The following is a 22,673-nucleotide window of genomic DNA, read 5'->3' on the forward strand; positions in this document are numbered from 1 at the left end:
TTAACACCGTAGGACGGCGGGTGACAGAACGGCTTTAATGGAGGTGACGATCAAATACGGATTCGGCTATAAAAGCACGGGAGGAAGAATGAAGGGGAAGAAGTGCAAGTGCGTACCTGTAAAGGGAATGAACTCAAACGGGAATCCGGGGTAAAATGTACAAAAGGAATGATTTATTACGAAACCCGATAGAAGAAAGCGCGACGGTAAATAAATAATGTTCCTAGATCGCGATCCCGCACACCGACTTCATATACAGGACAAAGGAGGAATCACCAAAATAAATGTTCGTTATGTGCGTCGGTGGGTGCGAGCTTATCTGTCTGTATTCTGCAGTCAAGGAATCGTCGGCTCCAAGCGCGCAAGCCCGCCGCGGCTTCGATGTCGGCGGGAAACAGGCCTCAATTGTGCACCTGTTCACGCGCCGTCAGGCCTCACCGAGCGCCTTGCTGCAAGCTCCTCGCCAGTCACACCCGAGGTCCCGTCCGCTCGCAGCACCGAAAGCACCAAAAAGCACCGAGCACCACGACGAGACAAAAGAACCAAAAGCACCAAAGGTCCAACGCAGGGCTAGCGATCTCCACACGAAGCCGATCTCCAACAAGAGGCACGAAGAGGACTTCAGGGAAGCACAGAGAGAGACAGGAACGGAAAGGGCCAGGGAAGAGTGCGGGAGGAGGGAAGAGGGCGAAACTCCAGCGAGTCAGCAGTTTTATCACTCGCCCTGTGAAGTCAGTTCTTTCTCCCCTCCAACCAGTGCCGTGACCCTCGTCTTCCAGAATCTTCCTACTCCGCTGGCTTCCTCCCATTGGCCGAGTGCTTCCCGCCCACCATGTAACGCCACCCTCTTGGCCAACCACCAGTCCTTCCCTTCCCTCCAATCACGGGGCAGTTCTGTGTCCCTTCCACAGACCAATCACAGTCCTCCTGGGTGTGGCTATAGCCTGCCACGAGGCTCGTTGCTAGGCCAGCTGGTGGTGTGGCTGGCTGCGGCCCATGCGGCGGTGCCCCGATCTGGCTTCCTGCCTGTTTCCCAAAGTCGTTGTGGTAAGGGAGGGGTATTATTTAATGTGTGCACTAAGGACCTATTTAAGTGTATCTGTGAATGCTTTGCCATAAGGGACACAGGTTTGGCGACAGGGGAATGACAAACAAAGGAATATTACCCATAATCCCTGTACTAATTAGCATTCCCCGCCCCCCTCGCGGCGGGGACACAAATACGACTTATGACCGACATCCGGGCTACACACAGAGCCTATTACAAGGTTGATTCCCTATCGCGACAGATGAAGCATAATACCTATTCAGATCTACCTGGCTCGATATATCACTCTGCCTAAATTCATAACACAGCCCCCCCCCCCCCCCCTCCCTGGAACCGTAGCTTCTGCAAGATTCACTGCAGGCGCTACCATTGCAGTCTTAACACTTACTGTCTCACACTTAATTAACCTATGAAATAAATCAGGAGGGTTGTGGGAAGTGAGCCGGAGCTACTTACCTGTTCTCCTTAACATGCTAATCCCATTACCAATCATGCAAATATGTACAATTATTTTGTTGGTAGCTCCTGTGGTGCAAGGAAACAAACCACGTAAAACTAACTCAACCACAAACCTTAGCCTTAACTTGCAAAAACTCAAAATTCAAAACTCTAATAAAGATTTGTACAAACCCCTTCCTAAAGACCGCATCCCCCGGTGGATGCCACAAGACGCAACCTTACCTGTGGGGCCATCCCAATGTACCCCTAAATTTCCGCAGGCCCTGTCCTAGTGTTACAGGTGAGTGACATGGCTCGGTGGTTTTCACCCACAATCATTCAACACAACCCCTTAACCACTCATACACATTCCATAAGTCATCACAACACTTAAATCAATAGAGCACTTGTTTCACCCCCCTGCAGGACCATGGCATAGATGTCATTCATGGTGTGCATTTCTCTCAACTAGGCAGCGGGGAGGTACCCGCACAAGTAAGATGGTGGGGGCGCTTCAGGCTGTGGTGCCCGCAGTCCCAAAAACAAGTCACTTGACTCGCAAGTTCATTGCCCCCCCCCCCCTTTACCTCTTGGCCACGTGACAGCCAAACAGCCCTTTCCACCGTTACCCCACCGGTGAGGGTCTCCACACACCAGGCTCCGTCGTCTCCTGCTTCCGTGCAGCTACACGGGTCGCCGGGAGTCTCCCTTACCCCAAGCGCCCAAACAGACCCTCCACCGCCTAGCTCCAATTTCCAGATACCACTGGCTGGCAGGGGTAATTGCCGCAGAGGGGGGCCGCAGGCATCGCACCTCAGAGCTTGATCTGTACCTGCGGACACACACACCTTCCCCACCCACAAGATCCCAAAAACACATTTCCTTCCCCGCTGCCATTCAATTCTCAGCACAATTCCATAGATGGTACAAAAGGTGTTACAAAAAGTTGCCATGGCCTGCCATTGTGTGAAATCCCCGTTCACATTTAACCGATTCATACATATTTCCATTTCCAACACAATAATCACCACTCATTCTCAGTTTCCATTCCCTACGACCACATAAAAACACACAACCATGACACAAAAACAAACGCCACCCACAAGACTGTGGCACACATTCCATCCTCCTCACCGGCCATGACATTACTCTCACCCGCCCCCAACTCCAAATTACATGTCCCCAATTTACATAGCAAGTCCTGAAGCCCTGGACAGTAACCATCAAGGCTTTACCCCTACCTTGATGTGCAGGTAATTTCTGGTTGGTCAGGTCCAATGTGCCATCCACCCTCAAAATCCCAAAATTTGTCATTGGACCAATCAAATTCTTCCAAATTTCACTTTTGTAACGGTGATTATCACTACACAACTACCTGTGGCCACGACAGCTCCGCACCTCTACCGTGCAAGGGTCACCGGGACAAGCCGAGCAGTCGAAACGCCAACATGGCCCATGAGTGTCCATAAGGGTGCGACCCACCATCCAACCTCCGGCCCCCCTGCGAGGAACACGGCTGCACCAGCCCCAGCTGGCCAATGTGGTGAGCACCTGCTGCCAACGACTCACTCACACAACCTCGGCCCTGGGGGAGATGGTCGCAGTGCGTGGCATTCCCCTCACGTCACCTACGCCGCCCACATCCCCCAGTCCACACAACTGCAGCCCTCAGTGCCCACCCACACTTGATCACACTAAGGTCCAATCGACAGCCATGCTCCACCAGGAGACCCACCCAGAAGACATGGTCCACACACCTCAGACACCCATAGCACCACGTTGACCCTCAGACCCCCAACTTCATCCCCATGACCCCGCGTCCCAAATATTGGTGCAATAACCCCCGCAACCAGTTGAAGGCTGTTTCTTGCTAACCTGTCAATTTTATCACAGCCTCCAACACTTTGGTCTAAACACACCTGGATCAATAATGGTGTCACTGCTGTCAGTGACCACCATAGCATTTCAAAATTCACGCTTAAATTTGCATCTAACTCTCAGATTACCCGTGTCAAACGTTTTTCACATTTTACTAAACTCACCAAAGAAAGATGCTTTGCCATACACATGCCAGCCGAGCATGGCCCATATGCTCGGCACGTTACACCTTCCCGATTCAACACTCCCATGGCTCTGTTCCCAAACCGAGAGTCCATAAATCATAACAGAACATCTGTGGAAGGTCACTCTCACACTATCACGTTCCACAGATGCCCCAATGGTTGTTCAGCAGGCTATGTCCATCCCTGTCCATGCGGTTTGACCCACGTCCACAGACCAGCATAGCATGGCAGGTCACCACATGCTGGCTGTCCCAGAGTCTCAGGGAGAGGGTGTCAGGCCGCATGCCCGGGTGGTCAGCACATCAGGCCCAAGTTGGCCGTCCACGGTGCCACCACCTAAGCGCGACCCACAACACCTCCCCCTAGTGGTCCTCAGTATATGCCATCCCAGGCTTGAGAAACCACCTCGGACCCCCTAGAGGTCTTAACCCCCACCAGGGTCCAGTGACCCTGCCGGCCCGAGCCACCTGCTCGGGCGGCGCCCCGACGGACAAGGGACGCCACACTCCGCCAGACCCCCCGTGGGGCCCAGGTCGTACCATGGCACCCAAGGCTGGACCCCACATCCAAATCCTGCCAGCCCAGCCCCCCCAGCTGGCTGGCATTCCCAAATTTACAAAGGGGCAACTTTTGCCCGAAGCCATCCCCAATGACCTCTCCTGGTCTGAATCCCGCAGCCCGGGGACCAACTCTCCCCATGGCTGCTCCACATCCAATTCCCATTTTAATTTTATTTTAGATTTCCTTTTAAGAATTTTGGCCCCAGGTGTCCAATAACCACAGCTACAGGTAACAACTCCCTCAGGTTGTTCTGCCCCTCCCTGCAGCTGGTCCACATTCCCTACGGGGACCAAATTTTCCGAGGCTCTATCTCCCGACTCTCCAAGGTCCAAATCCAGCAAGGAGCCAACACACTCCCCCAACTGGTCATGTAATTTCGGAGCCTCAGTTACCAAATTGTAGTGCATGGTGAGGGTCCCCTCGGTCACTTCAACCTCCTCGGACCGACTCACCTCCTCCCCCAAACTCCTTTGGGCCCGGTCAAACTCGACTTCTATGGGACTGTCCCAGGTCCCCAGCCGCTGGGTCAAATCATTCTCATTATCATTATACATCATTTCTGGCCCCGTCAGGCCTCCCCAACAAATATCCGGTCCGGCTCCATTACTCGCCCCCCCCCCCCCCCCTATTGTTATCCCCTCTTGCTCTGCACCACTGCCCCGGCACAGCAAGGATTCAAATCCATCCCCCTGTTGATGTGTTGGGGCATCCACCTGGCCCCGATAAACCTCCAGGCCACCATGTGGGAAACATTCGCCATTACAATTTTCACATTCCCCATTCACCTCTTGGCACTCCACATCTACCTGTAGGCATTCCCCATCTACTTGTAAATTTGCAGTCTCCCGTTTTAATTTAATTGCCATTCCCGGTTCCTGAGCCCCGTGCACATCTGCATGGGCCGTACTCTCCTCCATTCCCAATTTGAATTCCCCCTGTTCCGATTGACTTTCTGCCCCCTGGGCTCCTTCTTGGCCCCCTCGGCACCATTCTTTCGTTCCTCCTCCAACTCACTCATTCATTCATTCATTCCACATGCGGTTTTCGTTTCTTTAATCTGCGCATCCAATCTTTCACTACATCCCCTTATTATCCCCCTCATTCCCCGAATTTCGTCCTTCAATTCATTCCTTTGGGAATCCATTTTTTTATTAAGTTCTCCCATCTCTCCCTTTAACCCATCAATTTTATTACTCTGAGCATTCATTTTCTCATTCAGTCCTCTTATATCGTTACTCATTCCCCAAATTTATGCACTGATTTGGTCACTGCGCTCACTCTGAGCCTTTAATAAATTTACTATGGTCTGGAGATCTATCGGGGCCGCCGCTACGGCGAGGAGAGCTCCATCGCTATGCTCAACCCCAACTACCTCCGACTCACCCCCAAGGCTATCCGCACCTTCCATCCTTTCTTCCATATTGCGCACCTCTTCCATCCGTAAAGAAGAGGTAGCTTCCCCGCGCGTATTTTAAAACAGGAATCGATTTAGATTTCAACTGACTGTAATTTTTAATTTGTAATTTCAACACAACGCGCCATTCGCGTCCCGCGCACCGATCGACGATGCAATTTATCGCCTCCGACTATGGAAATTTTTGCGTCCAAATTCTCCACACTCTTGACACCAACTTTATAACAGGGTTCAAATCCCACTCCTGACACCAATTGTCACGCGATCCCTTCGGTTAACACCGTCGGACCGCGGACGACTGAACAGCTTTAACGGAGGTGACGATTAAATATGGATTCGGCTATAAAAGCATGGGAGGAAGAATGAAGGGGAAGAAGCGCAAGCGCATACTTGTGAAGGAAATGAACTCAAACGGGAATCCAGGGTAAAATGTACAAAATGAAAGATTTATTACGAAACCCGATACAAGGAAGCACGACGGTAAATAAATAATGTTCCTAGATTGGGATCCCTTATCTGTCTGTAGTCTATAAGTCTGCAGCTTATCTGTCTGTAGTCTGCAGTCAAGGAATCGTCGGCTCCAAGCGCGCAAGCCCGCCGCGGCTCCGATGTCGGCGGGAAACGGGCCTCGATGCGCGCCTGTTCGTGCGCCGTCAGGCCTCACCGAGCGCCTCGCTGCAAGCTCCTCGCCCAGTCGCTCCCGAGGTCCCACGGTGAAAATTGGGTCGCCACGTCAAAATCCAAGATGGCCGCCGCCATGTATGTCTGAAACTTGAGGGGAATATCTTGAAAAATAAATTTTTTGGGGGAAAACTTTTTTTCCCAACTTAAATTGTTTATAAAACGTAATATCACGTATATTACAAATACATTTGTGCATTGTGATTGTTTGAATTATGATTGGTGTAAACCATGGAAAAACAGCAACTCAGGTTCAGTCATTTATCTCTATATCTACATATCTGGGCAGTGTCTGTTGTCACTGAACTACTCCCTGAAACTTTTGTTTCCGTGGTTGTGAAGTGTTTTTAATAACGTGGTGGTGGTTTTGAATCACGTGGTGGTGAGGTATTTTGAATTATGTGGTGGTGAGGTGTTTTTAAATGACATGGTGGTGAGGTGTTTTTAATTTCGTGGCTGTGAGGTGTTTTTAATTTCGTGTTTTGTGGCTGAGGTGTTTTTAATTTCGTGTTTCGTGGCTGTGAGGTGTTTTTAATTTTGTGGCTGTGAGGTATTTTTAATTTCGTGTTTTATGGCTGTGAGGTGTTTTCAATTTCGTGGCTGTGAGGTGTTTTTAATTTTGTGGCTGTGAGGTATTTTTAATTTCGTGTTTTATGGCTGTGAGGTGATTTCAATATTGTGGAGGTGAGGTGTTTTTAATTTTATGGTGGTGAGGTGTTTTCAATTTCATGGTGGTGAGGTGTTTTTTAATTTCGTGTTTCGTGGCTGTGAGGTGTTTTTAATTTCGTGTTTCGTGGCTTTGAGGTGTTTTTAATTTCGTGGGTGTGTGGTGTTTTTAAATTTGTGTTTCGTGGCTGTGAGGTGTTTTTAATTTTGTGTTTCGTGGCTTTGAGGTGTTTTTAATTACGTGTTTTATGGCTGTGAGGTGATTTAAATATTGTGGTGGTGAGGTGTTTTCAATTTCGTGGTGGTGAGGTGTTTTCAATTTCGTGGTGGTGAGGTGTTTTTAATTTTGTGGTGGTGAGGTGTTTTCAATTTCGTGGTGGTGAAGTGTTTTTTAATTTTGTGTTTCGTGGCTGTGAGGTGTTTTTAATTTTGTGGTGGTGAGGTGTTTTTAATTTCATGGGTGTGAGGTGTTTTTAATTTCGTGGTGGTGAGGTGTTTTCAATTTCATGGTGGTGAGGTGTTTTTAATTTCGTGTTTCGTGGGTGTGAGGTGTTTTTAATTTCATGGCTGTGAGGTGTTTTTAATTTCTTGGCTGAGTTGTTTTTAATTTCGTGGGTGTGAGGTGTTTTTAATTTCATGTTTTATGGCTGTGAGGTGTTTTCAATTTCATGGCTGTGAGGTGTTTTTAATTACGTGTTTTATGGCTGTGAGGTGTTTTCAATTTTGTGGTGGTGAGGTGTTTTTAATTTCGTGGTGGTGAGGTGTTTTCAACTTCATGGTGGTGAGGTGTTTTTTAATTTCGTGTTTCGTGGCTGTGTGGTGTTTTTAATTTCGAGTTTCGTGGCTGTGAGGTGTTTTAATTTCGTGGGTGTGAGGTGTTTTTAATTTCGTGGCTGTGTGTTGTTTTTAATTTCGTGTTTCGTGGCTGTGAGGTGTTTTTAATTTTATGGTGGTGAGGTGTTTATAATTTCGTGTTTCGTGCCCGTGAGGTGTTTTTAATTTCGTGGTGTTGAGGTGTTTTTAATTTCGTGGGTGTGAGGTGTTTTTAATTTCGTGGTGGTGAGGTGTTTTCAATTTCATGGTGGTTCGGTGTTTTCAATTTCGTGTTTCGTGGCTGTGAGGTGTTTTTAATTTCATGGCTGTGAGGTGTTTTTAATTTTGTGGCTGTGAGTTGTTTTTAATTTCGTGGGTGTGAGGTGTTTTTAATTTCGTGTTTTGTGGCTGTGAGGTGTTTTTAATTTCGTGGCTGAGTTGTTTTTAATTTCGTGGCTGAGTTGTTTTTAATTTCGTGGGTGTGAGGTGTTTTTAATTTTGTGGGTGAGGTGCTTTTAATTTTGTGTTTTGTGGCTGTGAGGTGTTTTTAATTTTGTGGTGGTGAGGTGTTTTTAATTTCGTGGGTGTGAGTTGTTTTTAATTTCGTGGGTGTGAGGTGTTTTTAATTTCGTGGCTGAGTTGTTTTTAATTTCGTGGGTGTGAGGTGTTTTTAATTTCGTGGATGTGAGGTGTTTTTAATTTTGTGGGTGTGAGGTGTTTTTAATTTCGTGTTTCGTGGCTGCGAGGTGTTTTTTATTTTGTGGTGAAGGGGTGTTTTTAATTTTGTGGTGCTGAGGTGTTTTCAATTTCGTGGTGGTGAAGTGTTTTTTAATTTTGTGTTTCGTGGCTGTGAGGTGTTTTTAATTTCGTGGTGGTGAGGTGTTTTTAATTTCATGGGTGTGAGGTGTTTTTAATTTCATGGTGGTGAGGTGTTTTTAATTTCATGGTGGTGAGGTGTTTTCAATTTCATGGTGATGAGGTGTTTTCAATTTCGTGTTTCGTGGCTGTGAGGTTTTTAATTTCGTGGCTGTGAGTTGTTTTTAATTTCATGGGTGTGAGGAGTTTTTAATTTCGTGGGTGTGAGGTGTTTTTAATTTCGTGTTTTGTGGCTGTGAGGTGTTTTTAATTTTGTGGCTGAGTTGTTTTTAATTTCGTGGGTGTGAGCTGTTTTTAATTTCGTGGCTGTGAGGTGTTTTTAATTTAGTGTTTCGTGGCTGTGAGGTGTTTTTTATTTTGTGGTGGTGAGGTGTTTTAATTTCGTGGGTGTGAGCTGTTTTTAATTTTGTGGCTGTGAGGTGTTTTTAATTTCGTGGGTGTGAGGTGTTTTTAATTTCATGGTGGTGAGCTGTTTTTAATTTCGTGGTGGTGAGCTGTTTTTAATTTCCTGGTGGTGAGCTGTTTTTAATTTCGTGGCTGTGAGGTGTTTTTAATTTTGTGGGTGTGAGGTGTTTTTAATTTCGTGGGTGTGAGGTGTTTTTTAATTTCGTGGGTGTGAGGTGTTTTTAATTTCGTGGGTGTGAGGTGTTTTTAATTTTGTGTTTCGTGGCTGAGGTGTTTTTAATTTCGTGGGTGTGAGGTGTTTTTAATTTCGTGGCTGTGAGGTGTTTTTAATTTCGTGGGTGTGAGGTGTTTTTAATTTCGTGGCTGTGAGGTGTTTTTAATTTTGTGGGTGTGAGGTGTTTTTAATTTCGTGGGTGTGAGGTGTTTTTAATTTTGTGTTTCGTGGCTGTGAGGTGTTTTTAATTTCGTGGGTGTGAGGTATTTTTACTTTCGTGGCTGTGAGGTGTTTTTAATTTTGTGGGTGTGAGGTGTTTTTAATTTTGTGGGTGTGAGGTGTTTTTAATTTCGTGGCTGTGAGGTGTTTTTAATTTTGTGGGTGTGAGGTGTTTTTAATTTTGTGGGGGTGAGGTATTTTTAATTGTGTTTTGTGGCTGTGAGGTGTTTTTAATTTCGTGGTGGTGGGGTGTTTTTAATTTCGTGGGTGTGAGGGGTTTTTAATTTCGTGGTGGTGAGGTGTTTTTAATTTTGTGGGTGTGAGGGGTTTTTAATTTTGTGGGTGTGAGGTGTTTTTAATTTCGTGGGTGTGAGGTGTTTTTAATTTTGTGGGTGTGAGGGGTTTTTAATTTCATGGTGGTGAGGTGTTTTTAATTTCGTGGGTGTGAGGGGTTTTTAATTTCGTGGTGGTGAGGTGTTTTTAATTTCGTGGTGGTGAGGTGTTTTTAATTTCGTGGGTGTGAGGTGTTTTTAATTTCGTGGGTGTGAGGGGTTTTTAATTTCGTGGGTGTGAGGTGTTTTTAATTTCGTGGGTGTGAGGGGTTTTTAATTTCGTGGTGGTGAGGTGTTTTTAATTTCGTGGGTGTGAGGGGTTTTTAATTTCGTGGTGGTGAGGTGTTTTTAATTTCGTGGTGGTGAGGTGTTTTTAATTTCGTGGGTGTGAGGGGTTTTTAATTTCGTGGGTGTGAGGTGTTTTTAATTTCGTGGGTGTGAGGGGTTTTTAATTTCGTGGTGGTGAGGTGTTTTTAATTTCGTGGGTGTGAGGGGTTTTTAATTTCGTGGTGGTGAGGTGTTTTTAATTTCGTGGTGGTGAGGTGTTTTTAATTTCGTGGGTGTGAGGGGTTTTTAATTTCGTGGGTGTGAGGGGTTTTTAATTTCGTGGTGGTGAGGTGTTTTTAATTTTGTGGGTGTGAGGGGTTTTTAATTTTGTGTTTTGTGGCTGTGAGGTGTTTTTAATTTCGTGGGTGTGAGGTATTTTTAATTTTGTGTTTTGTGGCTGTGAGGTGTTTTTAATTTCGTGGTGGTGGGGTGTTTTTAATTTCGTGGGTGTGAGGGGTTTTTAATTTCGTGGTGGTGAGGTGTTTTTAATTTTGTGGGTGTGAGGGGTTTTTAATTTCGTGGGTGTGAGGTGTTTTTAATTTCGTGGGTGTGAGGTGTTTTTAATTACGTGGGTGTGAGGGGTTTTTAATTTCATGGTGGTGAGGTGTTTTTAATTTCGTGGGTGTGAGGGGTTTTTAATTTCGTGGTGGTGAGGTGTTTTTAATTTCGTGGTGGTGAGGTGTTTTTAATTTCGTGGGTGTGAGGTGTTTTTAATTTCGTGGGTGTGAGGGGTTTTTAATTTCGTGGGTGTGAGGTGTTTTTAATTTCGTGGGTGTGAGGGGTTTTTAATTTCGTAGTGGTGAGGTGTTTTTAATTTCGTGGGTGTGAGGGGTTTTTAATTTCGTGGTGGTGAGGTGTTTTTAATTTCGTGGTGGTGAGGTGTTTTTAATTTCGTGGGTGTGAGGGGTTTTTAATTTCGTGGGTGTGAGGGGTTTTTAATTTCGTGGTGGTGAGGTGTTTTTAATTTTGTGGGTGTGAGGGGTTTTTAATTTCGTGGGTGTGAGGGGTTTTTAATTTCGTGGGTGTGAGGTGTTTTTAATTTCGTGGGTGTGAGGGGTTTTTGATTTCGTGGTGGTGAGGTGTTTTTAATTTCGTGGGTGTGAGGGGTTTTTAATTTCGTGGTGGTGAGGTGTTTTTAATTTCGTGGTGGTGAGCTGTTTTTAATTTCGTGGGTGTGAGGGGTTTTTAATTTCGTGGGTGTGAGGTGTTTTTAATTTCGTGGGTGTGAGGGGTTTTTAATTTCGTGGTGGTGAGGTGTTTTTAATTTCGTGGGTGTGAGGGGTTTTTAATTTCGTGGTGGTGAGGTGTTTTTAATTTCGTGGTGGTGAGGTGTTTTTAATTTCGTGGGTGTGAGGGGTTTTTAATTTCGTGGGTGTGAGGGGTTTTTAATTTCGTGGTGGTGAGGTGTTTTTAATTTTGTGGGTGTGAGGTGTTTTTAATTTCGTGGGTGTGAGGGGTTTTTAATTTTGTGTTTTGTGGCTGTGAGGTGTTTTTAATTTCGTGGGTGTGAGGTATTTTTAATTTTGTGTTTTGTAGCTGTGAGGTGTTTTTAATTTCGTGGTGGTGGGGTGTTTTTAATTTCGTGGGTGTGAGGGGTTTTTAATTTCGTGGTGGTGAGGTGTTTTTAATTTTGTGGGTGTGAGGGGTTTTTAATTTCGTGGGTGTGAGGTGTTTTTAATTTCGTGGGTGTGAGGGGTTTTTAATTTCGTGGTGGTGAGGTGTTTTTAATTTCGTGGTGGTGAGGTGTTTTTAATTTCGTGGGTGTGAGGGGTTTTTAATTTCGTGGTGGTGAGGTGTTTTTAATTTCGTGGGTGTGAGGGGTTTTTAATTTCCTGGGTGTGAGTTGTTTTTAATTTCGTGTTGGTGAGGTGTTTTTAATTTCGTGGGTGTGAGGGGTTTTTAATTTCGTGGTGGTGAGGTGTTTTTAATTTCGTGGGTGTGAGGGGTTTTTAATTTCGTGGTGGTGAGGTGTTTTTAATTTCGTGGTGGTGAGGTGTTTTTAATTTCGTGTTGGTGAGGTGTTTTTAATTTCGTGGGTGTGAGGTGTTTTTAATTTCGTGGTGGTGAGGTGTTTTTAATTTCGTGGGTGTGAGGTATTTTTAATTTTGTGGGTGTGAGGTGTTTTTAATTTCGTGGTGGTGAGGTGTTTTTAATTTCGTGGTGGTGAGGTGTTTTTAATTTCGTGGTGGTGAGGTGTTTTTAATTTCGTGGGTGTGAGGGGTTTTTAATTTCGTGGGTGTGAGGGGTTTTTAATTTCGTGGTGGTGAGGTGTTTTTAATTTCGTGGGTGTGAGGGGTTTTTAATTTCGTGTTGGTGAGGTGTTTTTAATTTCGTGGGTGTGAGGGGTTTTTAATTTCGTGGTGGTGAGGTGTTTTTAATTTCGTGGGTGTGAGGGGTTTTTAATTTCGTGGTGGTGAGGTGTTTTTAATTTCGTGGTGGTGAGGTGTTTTTAATTTCGTGTTGGTGAGGTGTTTTTAATTTCGTGGGTGTGAGGTGTTTTTAATTTCGTGGTGGTGAGGTGTTTTTAATTTCGTGGGTGTGAGGTGTTTTTAATTTCGTGGGTGTGAGGTGTTTTTAATTTCGTGGGTGTGAGGTATTTTTAATTTTGTGGGTGTGAGGTGTTTTTAATTTCGTGGTGGTGAGGTGTTTTTAATTTCGTGGTGGTGAGGTGTTTTTAATTTCGTGGTGGTGAGGTGTTTTTAATTTCGTGGGTGTGAGGGGTTTTTAATTTCCTGGGTGTGAGTTGTTTTTAATTTCGTGTTTCGTGGTGATAAGGTGTTTTGAATTACTTGGTGGTGAGGTAAAGTATTTAACACAACACCACAACACAACAACTCAGGTGCAGTCAGCCTCAGCTAAAATAACCCCTTTCCTCAGTAATGACGCTTGGTGAGGCGAGCGAAGCTCGTATATATATATGGTGTTATATATTTTTTGTATATGCAACTTAAGGGTTTACAGTAGTAAATAGTACTGTACTTTACATACAGCAGTACTTAAGGAAATCCCTCGTGAAGGAATTGCAGAGTACCTGAAGGGAAATCTTTCTTGAAGGTTAAGGGAGTTTTATGCAACAGGGCCTATACCTTCACAAGGCCCATGATGCCTATCGGCTCAAACCGTTCAATATTTGATGATCCTTTTAATAGTCCTTTTGGTCGTTTTACACTAAAGGGAAATTTATAGTGAGGGCATAGCAATTTTGCGTATGACAGCTCCGAAGACGTCTTTGGATCGCATAGGGCAACATGGTGGCCGAATCATGTCATTTCATGGGTGGAATGGAACGTTACTAAAAAAGGAGGTTGGACGGATAGGCAGGCAAACAGATGGCATTAGCTTATTGTGTATGTATTTGTAAATATATATATATATATATATATATATATTTATATATATATATATATATATATATATATGTGTGTGTAGATGTACGTATATATGTATATGTATTGTCCAAACCCCTCAGACATCAAGTCAATATTGGCAAGCATGTAAATGATTTGCTCAAAAAACCCGGCTTGGTATTATATAATAGATATTCCATATGCAGAGAGGGAATTGATATACAAAGGGTCTACAGTTTCCATGGGACAACGTTGAGTATAATGACTGCTCACACGATCCTTTACACCTTAATCAAAGAAATGAGACCATTTGAATCGTCATTACCGTGTTGCACTCCTGAGTTCAGTGTGTGTGTGTGTGTGTGTGTGTGTGTGTGTGTGTGTGTGTGTGTGTGTGTGTGTGTGTGTGTGTGTGTGTGTGTGTGTGCGTGCGTGCGTACACGTTCTTGCTTGGTTTTTCCCTTTTTGTGTGATATGTGCATGAGACATGGTACACCATATTTAAAGATCATAACACGATCGTATTTTGCAGGAAATCATGACCAAAGTAACATCTGACCACAACCATTTGAGCATTGCGGACCTTGCTTTATCGAAGCGATCTGTAAGTATATCATAATACACCCTCAATGTATTACCTCCGCCACCGAAGGTGGACACAGGTTATGTTTTCATGTCTAACTATGAACAGGATATCTTGAAATGTTGTGGACATATTCGGACAAAACTTGGAGGACAGATTGGGTGTGTGACAAGGAAGAATTGATTCAATTTTGGTGAAGATCCGAAACCGGATATGGATACGGAAAAAAAAAATATTTTTTTTTCAAAATGATTCTTCACCAGTGAGAGATGGGGCCAAAAACGATATGTAGCATGGTATGTCAAATAGGTGTGGACGAGTTGTGACAAAGCTAGGTGAATGAGTTGTTAAGAGGACGAGAACAAGCCGATTAGATTTTGATTAAAGTCCGGTCAAGATCCGGTCTTTCAGTGGGATCCAAAAGGTACTTTACCTGCCTGGCAGTCGTATGCGCTCCACCGAGTGCCATTCTAGTTTATTTTGTTTTCCTTCTGATTGTGATTTTGTGATGTTTTGTTACCACCTGCAGGACCTAGAAAAGGCAGGAGTGCTGAATAAAACAAAAATAATGGAAAACGGCAAGAAGATAAGGTGGGTTTTCTGTTAAATCTCATGATTGCCTTTCGGAGACGTCAACAAATTTTATGGAAGAGTTCTATGTACAGTGGACTACAATCTAAATTTGTGGGTTCAAATCTGGTTGAATACCGGGGTTTTTAAAAATATCTTATTGCAAAACTAAGCGAGTATCAAGAATAGTGCTACTATTGAATTTCATAATGATCCAGATAGAACACCAATTACCTTTGGTAGGTGGTGATCTGCCCACCTCACTTGGTCCATTCCACATGTGGTTTGTGGTGTGCACTCTGAGATTTTCATTCATTAATTTCCTCAAAGCAATTTGAGATACTTTTCCCTTTCTGCAGAAAACGAGTACGATATGCACCTGATAATATTCCCGAATTGGTGTCAGTTGTTGCCTATGCTTGCAGGATGTTAAAACAAGCTATAAAAAAGAGCATGTAATCGCAATGTGATTCCAAATGGCTGATTGACCACAAGAGGGCGCTGCATCCTCATCCTTTTGCTGAACTTGCTCTTTTTTGGGATCTCTTGAGTTCCTGAAATTCATTCACAGTTGAATGTGGTTCCAATCAATATCATGGAAGCCTGCTCAGATATGCTGACTCATTGCGCCCGTTTGAAGATCGAGATGATTATTCTAACTTTGAGCATCCTCTTGTGCAGAAAGAACTGGATGTTAGCGTGGGTGGTGATGGTGGCTGATGACCTCATTTTTTACAAGGACCCAAAGACGCAAACAAGCTGGGTATGTGTGTGTAAATCACTCTCAATATATTTTGTCAAAATGAATTGAATACACACACACACACACACAATTTTTTTTTTTTTAACATGAGATGAACACCTTTATGGCAAGTGTACTCTTGGTGTGCTATAGGTGCAGGCGATACCTGCTGTTATCTCTGCATTCATTGGGGTTGTAAGTGCTTGTGTGATATTCTCCATCTGTTTGTGGGTGCCTCTGTATGTTGGTGGGTGGGTCTCTTTGTTTGTGATTTTACAGTAGCATTGGCTAGCCCTGCCAAACCTTCTGTAGAACCTTTTGGGGGCAGAGCGGGTGTCCTGTGTGGGAGGTTTAATAAATGTATCGATATAATTATGAATTTTGAATTTCCACCCATGCGACGTATTAGGTATCCACCCTTGCTTGCCTTCAGATTCGTCTGTATTGGTTATCACGTTAAAAGAGCGTTTATATTAGTTTACCTCACGTGTTTGTAACATTGTATTTTGTTGTATTAAAGGTATATAGTGTTAATTTGTGATTGGAATTATGCTGTTTGAAATTAAAATATAGAGAGATTGAGTTTACAGGAGAATGAGGAAATGGTGTGAGGGTTTCGACCCGTGACATTCGCGGATTTGGCATTTACAGTTTCGCCATTTACTGCATATAGAAACATTACCCACCTGGTGGAGTCAGCTGCAGAAGTAATTTTTTGTTTTTTCCACAAATCCTTCAAGAACATGCTGTTAATGCATGACGTTCGACTGAAGGTGGCACAGGAATGTGGAATTTTTATGCCTCCGCCCCTGAAGGTGGCCGGAGGCATTATTTGGTTCATGGTTTGGCATCTGCTGTCTCCACATTGTCTGTTTGCATTCGGCCTCTCATCCATGTGTAGCATGGGTACCTCACTTGTACGTGTATATATACCGGTAGTAGACAAAACATTTGGAAAGACCGGTGTAAATTCACTTAACAGGGCGTTGGGTCACCACATGCAGCCAGCAAGGGCAAGGCCTGTATGCGCCGTGCCATAGAGTCAACCAACATCTGGAATACTGCAGGATGTGACACCATTTTTCCATGGGAAAATCAATCAACTCACACCTTTTTGATAGAGGTGGAAAATGCTGTCTCAGGCGTAGTTCCAGAATATTCCATAAATGCTCAATTAGGTACAGAACTGGTGACTGAGAAGGCCATGACATATGGATAACAGTGTCATGCTCATCAAACCAATGGCCGACCACACATGCTCTGCGGATGGGGGCATTGTCATCCTGGAAGACACTCCTCCCGGTAGGAAATAAATGCTGCTACATGGGGTGAAGATGATCACTCAGGATCATTAAGTAGTGATTGGCATTGACCTTGCTTTCTAAGGGAATGACGGCATCCAAAACATGCCAGGAAAATGCACCCACAACATTACAGAACCAAAATAACCCTTCATTGTTGGAACCAAGCACTCAGGGTGGTAGAGTTCTTAAAGTTGGCACCACACGTGCACTCGTCCGTTTGTTGAGAACATGGTGAAGGATGATTAATCTGACCACATCACATTTTTCTACTGCTCGGTAGTCTATTGCATATGCTCTTTGCACCACTAAGCTCGCAAGCGTGCATTACCAGGTGTGATGAGCGGTTTATGCACTGCAAACCGACTATGGTATTCTGCTCTGTAGAGTTCTCGGCGGGCCTTTTTAATTTTTGTTGAAACTGGCTGCTCACTCCCCAGGTTTAAATTTACAGTCAATTTATCTGCAGTTGCTCGCCTACTTTTCCTTGCACTTCAAAATAATGCATGGATATCATGATCCTGGAGTATGCGCTTCCCCGCACTGTTGCCCTTTCCTGACGTCCTTCACTTGGAGTTCCATGCCGACATCACCTTAGACACCGTTGCTCGTGAAACATCAGCAAGTTGAGCTGTCTTTGTCACAAGCTCCTGCCAAACACACGCCAACAATTGCCCCTTTCAAAGTCACTTTTTTCCTCTTGCAGACATGCTAGCCATAATTATAGGTGACCAGGCCTGTGCAGCATTTTTAGACATGACCCTAAGCATGCTGGGATTATTTGCTTAACTAGCACATGGGCCACACTTTTGTGGATGCAGTTGCTTTCAACATATAGTGTCCCTCATTTACCCAGGTGTTTCCATTTTTTTTGGTTTTAATTGCAAGATGTACCCATCACTGTGGGAGCAGGAAGTCTCCTCAGTGCTTGCATTTGTACAGCAGTGTATCAGTTGTTGGTCCCAGATCGTGCAGTCGGTCCCAGATCGTACAGCATGAGCTGTAATGGGACTCAATCTGGTGTTCTCACCAGTCATGGTTAGTGGTGCTAGTTAGTGGTGCTCGGTTAACGAGTATGAAGCAATAAGGCTTCAAAGCCACCTAGTTGATGAAACAGCGATGTTTTGCCTTGACGAGCCCGAAAAAGGCGAAACTAGTCGGCAGCTTTGCTTTTCATCTGCTTAGTGACAGCATTTGATTTTGGCATCTTTGCACTGCAACAAGCTCTTCTGGGGTCACAGAGCTGAGGAGTCATGATAGAAGTGTGTGTCTGTATGAATAATACGCTTATTCTGTCTGTTTGTCTTTCTGACAATTTTCTCACCACTCAACCAAGCACCATAAAACCCATATCAGTATAAAGGTCTTTATCCTCTATTTTTACTGAAGAATCGTGAGATGATGGATCTTGCGAGATTGTGAATGAAAGTTGTTTTTTTTTCATTTATTTACTTTACACATTGTTCTTAACAAACGAGAACCAGAATGTTTTGAAGAAGGGGGGAAGACATTGTGAATTTAAAATGCCATCATTATTTACTTTTAACATTAATTGTTCTTGATGAATGGGAACAGGAACAACACAGGCATGTTTTAATCGTTCAGGAATTCACCTTCATGCTTCATTTAACTTGTGCTGTTGTTTTAGATTATTATTTGTGCCCAATTCCATTCAATATTTAATGTGAAAGCAAAAAGGATGTGATTCACCTTTTTTTGAATTTAACTGCCAGTGGATGAAAATTTTCCATGTTTCACATGAAGAATGGAATCATAAAAAAAGAATGAATTGAAATGATGGGCCGAATGGCTTCCTCCTATGCAAATGTTCTATGTTAGTAACATTGTCAAGAACAGGAAGAAATGTGGAGGGAGAACAAAGGGAGGCAGAGAGTTGGGAGAGGGAGGTTGACGGGTTGGGAAGGGGGGGTTGGGGGGGAGCGAGGATTTAAAGAAGACAAACGGTGGAGGCTGATACAGTGTCTGGTTGAGTGGTAGAGGGGAAAGAGTTGAGAGACAGAGAGAGACAGAGATGGGGAGGTTCAGGCCTTGGGGTTGGGAGGAGGGGTTATGGACTCGTTGGTTGTGAGGAGGGGTAAAGGACTCGTTGGTTGTGAGGAGGGGGTCATGGACTCATTGGTTGTGCGGAGGGGTCATGGACTCGTTGGTTGTGACGAGGGGTCATGGACTCGTTGGTTGTGACGAGGGGTAAAGGACTCGTTGGTTGTGAGGAGGGGGTCATGGACTCATTGGTTGTGCGGAGGGGTCATGGACTCGTTGGTTGTGACGAGGGGTCATGGACTCGTTGGTTGTGATGAGGGGTCATGGACTCGTTGGTTGTGAGGAGGGGTCATGGACTCGTTGGTTGTGAGGAGGGGTCATGGACTCATTGGTTGTGAGGAGGGGTCATGGACTTGATGGTTGTGATGAGGGGTCATGGACTCATTGGTTGTGATGAGGGGTCATGGACTAGTTGGTTGTGATAAGGGGTCATGGACTAGTTGGTTGTGAGGAGGGGTCATGGACTTGTTGGTTGTGAGGAGGGGTCATGGACTCGTTGGTTGGGAGGAGAGGGTCATGGACTTATTGGTTGGGAAGAGGGGTTATGGAATTGGGGTTTGTGGGGTGGGATAGATTTGGGAGATGGTGGTTGAGGTTTTTGGGAGGGTTCCGGGGTGGGGAGTTGGGGAGAGAAGTTGAAGACTTGTCATTTGTGGGGAGGGCATTTGAAGGCAGGGTGGTGATGAGTTTGAAGATTTGGGATTGGGGAGGGGTGGTGAGGTAGTTTAGGGATGGTGGTTGTGTATGGGTAGTTGAGGAGTTTAAAAGAAAGGGGGAGGAGAGGTTAGAGAGATTGGGTGGGGGGACAGAGGGAGGACAGAGTTGGGAGAGGGGTTTGAGGCTTTGTGTGGGGTGAGGGGCAGGGGAGAGTTGAGGACTTGAAGAAGAAAGGGGGAGGGGAAGACAAATAGTTGTGGTGGGGACAGAGAGACAGGGTGGGGGAGTGGTTTGAGGACTTGGGGTGGGGAGGGGGGGGATTGGTTTGAGGACTTGAAGTCATATTTTACATTGTGTGGCACTTCTGCAGATCGACATTCCAGCCTAATCTTACCCCCTCCCTTCCACTTCCATTGGATGCCAACTACAGAGTCTGTCCGTACTTTGTCTTCTCAATGTTGATCAGTAAGCAAGGAGACAACATATACAATTTTGTCTTTCGTATAACTCGGGTCTAAATCAAACAGCCGACTCCCAGACTCAGCAGATGTTCAAAGCACAATGCCACTGACTCTGGCTTTTGTTTGGTTACATCGTAAGGATTTCATCAATTCTCGGACCTTTGTTTGCACAATGATCAATATTACCAGTGTCGAATGTGTAGTAAAACAACACGATTTATTATCAAAGCTTTAGAGATTATTTTGTTGAAGGAAAAATGTCGTACAGTTATAATCCAGAACCTGTAAAGCAAAAGGAACATATTCAGCTGGACAGGATTGTGCTAGCTTTATTGTTTCCATATTCTGTTAGCTTATTGCAAAGAGTCTCTTCATACTGTTGTTTTTAAAATGCCATGTTACAAGGCATTCAAAAATCAAGTTAGAACTTTTGCTTGAAGGTCCACAGACACAAAAACATTTTTAAAATATAATTATATTGATGTTAACGCAATAAACAAAGAACTGAACATGGTTTTTTATTCTAATTTTTTTTGACGTGTTACAGTGAAAAAAAAAAAACCCATCGGGTACTGCCCTTAACAATAGCGATGGTCATGACATTATGCGTTACAGTAATCAAAGGCAAGGTTGTCTCAGCACGCAATGGATAATGGACGGACAACTCACTTCAGACTCGTCAGAAAGTGAGTTTGATGAAGATTTTTGTGATCCAGAATCCTCCGATGGTCAAAATAATTTCAAAAACTACCCGCCGCAAAGAAAATTCTTGAGGACGTAGCGGGTCACGTGCATAATCAAATGGCCGTTTTTTAGGGGGTGAGGCCATTCAAGCTTAAAAGTCACCCAAAAACATTAATACGAGTATCGTCCTTCCAAGATGTTCAAAAAAAGAGCAACAATTAAGTGTTAAGCGAAGCAATGTCTATTAATACACCAAACATGATTTTCTGTGTCTGGTCCTTTAAATATTTATTTTTGAGGTTTTGTGGCCTTTGATTTTGCTGTGCCATATTTTGCCTTTCGTTGGTTGTTGAAATAAACAGTTTTCTTTTCATTTTCTTTCCCAATCGAAAATGCCAATGTTTTCCATCTTACTATAATTCACCAAATGTCAGTCTGTCCGTTCGAAGGTACCGCAAAAACGGCTCAACCAATCACAACGATATTTTGGGTGGGTATTCCTGGGACCCCTGGGAGTAAAATAGGCTACATTGTTTTTCCAAGTTTTCCAATTTTCTAGTTTTTCCAAACACGATGGAATAATATTTACCGATATGAACAGTGATGTGGCTTTTATTGAAATTCTACAAATACTGTTTAGATTTTGATGACAATTATGAACCTGCCGCGAATGCGAAAGTGGACAGATGACGGCAATGCGCGGGTTTGATAATATCCAAATACAACCATCTTTCATTCGTAATGTTAAATCATTAAATGTTAATAGTGTTAATCGTTTTGTTGAAGTATCAATTGATGATTGGAATTGAGTGAATACAATTGTGATTTTGAATTCGTAATTGTATTCACCCAACCGTATGGAACTTCACATCAGGATTTAAATATTTGTTTATGTCACGAATGTTGTTAAAAGTTTATTTATTATATTAATGTTATTTCATTTGTGATTGGAGTTGTGCTGTTTGGAATGAAAAAAAGAGATATCGAGTTCATGTGAATGACGGAATGCCGTGACAGTTTCTACTTTCTAAACGTGAATTCGCGGATCGCCATATGCAGATTCGCCATTGACTGGGAATGGAACACACGTACCTGTTTGTTTGCGAACGGGTACGTTTTTCATGGAAGTCCTTCATGAACTTGCTGTCCATGTCTGACGTGCGACTGAAGGTGCTACAGGAATGTGGAATTTATTGGTTTCATGCTTTAGCATTAGTCGTTTCTGCATTGTCTGTTTGCTTCTGGCCTCCCACCCGTGCATAGCACGGGTATCTCACTAGTATTATATAATTCTGCCAACGTCGCCTGTATTTCTGCAACAGAAACACGGTGCCACGAACAGCAAACCTGAAAGCTGTATCAGTCTGCATGGAGCACAGATAGAGCAATCAAAGGAAAAGTCGAGCAAGAAGAAGAATGTCCTTCTGGTGGGTAATTGTTTTGAACTGTTAAAAAAAAAACATTAATTTCTCAAAGCTTTGAGCTCATTTACATGTTTATCTTGAATACCACAGGTGAGATTTGGACTTTGCCAATTTGGGTGGTAATAGAGACCTCACCAATTCAAATTCTGATGATAACTTGTCTTCTCCTCCTAATGTCAAACTAAATGACTCTTCCTCCTCCACCTCTTCCTCCTAGCTAAGAGTACCAGGAGGCAACGAGTATCTGTTGCAGTCTGACAATGAGCACACTGTCAAAGAATGGTATCAGACTATCTACTCCAGACAAATCAAACTGGTTGGTTTTGGTTATACCTTTTCAAATACGTCATGAATTGTTACTTGTTTTTATTCATGATGCAAGGTCAGGGTATTGACTCTGGCTCTTGAATTTGCATGATTGCGGTGTTTTGGCTATTGTTTGATATTTAATGGAAACATTTTGATTGTGTAACTTCACACTGGTACAAGTTGAAAACGTATCATGTCACTATTACCCCCATCAAACTCTTTCCATCGTGCTGTTGCCCAACGGAACAAGGCTGCCATTCATGGACGACAGGGTAAATTGAGTCCTGCCCAATGCCATGTGGCAGAAGATGAAGGCAGCGATGAAGAGCTAGAACGCTTTGGAATCATACGAGATCGCGGAGACTCTAAGAGAGGCAAGTATGAAATTTGTGGAATGGCCTTGGGAACCTGTCACTTTGTTGTACATGGTACTTCAAGCACTATCAGCAGCTATTGCAAAACTTTCTGTATAATCTA

The 22,673-nt window shown here is 43.9% G+C and overlaps 1 protein-coding gene across 7 annotated transcripts in view; it reads left to right on the forward strand.

Moving 5' to 3' along the window:
- The window catches only part of LOC137416826 (rho GTPase-activating protein 15), a 186,635-nt gene that overhangs the window by 140,000 nt on the left and 23,962 nt on the right, over window positions 1–22,673 (forward strand). For all 7 annotated transcript variants that reach the window (XM_078781893.1, XM_078781895.1, XM_078781896.1 and 4 more), the window contains 6 exons: window positions 13,937–14,008; window positions 14,517–14,578; window positions 15,239–15,320; window positions 21,786–21,890; window positions 22,105–22,203; window positions 22,447–22,570. In XM_078781893.1, the coding sequence (XP_078638019.1) occupies window positions 13,937–14,008; window positions 14,517–14,578; window positions 15,239–15,320; window positions 21,786–21,890; window positions 22,105–22,203; window positions 22,447–22,570 (544 nt within the window). The remainder of the gene's footprint in view (window positions 1–13,936; window positions 14,009–14,516; window positions 14,579–15,238; window positions 15,321–21,785; window positions 21,891–22,104; window positions 22,204–22,446; window positions 22,571–22,673) is intronic.

This window comes from Myxine glutinosa, chromosome 7 (genome assembly GCF_964187855.1).
Source record: "Myxine glutinosa chromosome 7, kmMyxGlut1.1, whole genome shotgun sequence".
NCBI classification, from domain to species: domain Eukaryota; kingdom Metazoa; phylum Chordata; class Myxini; order Myxiniformes; family Myxinidae; genus Myxine; species Myxine glutinosa.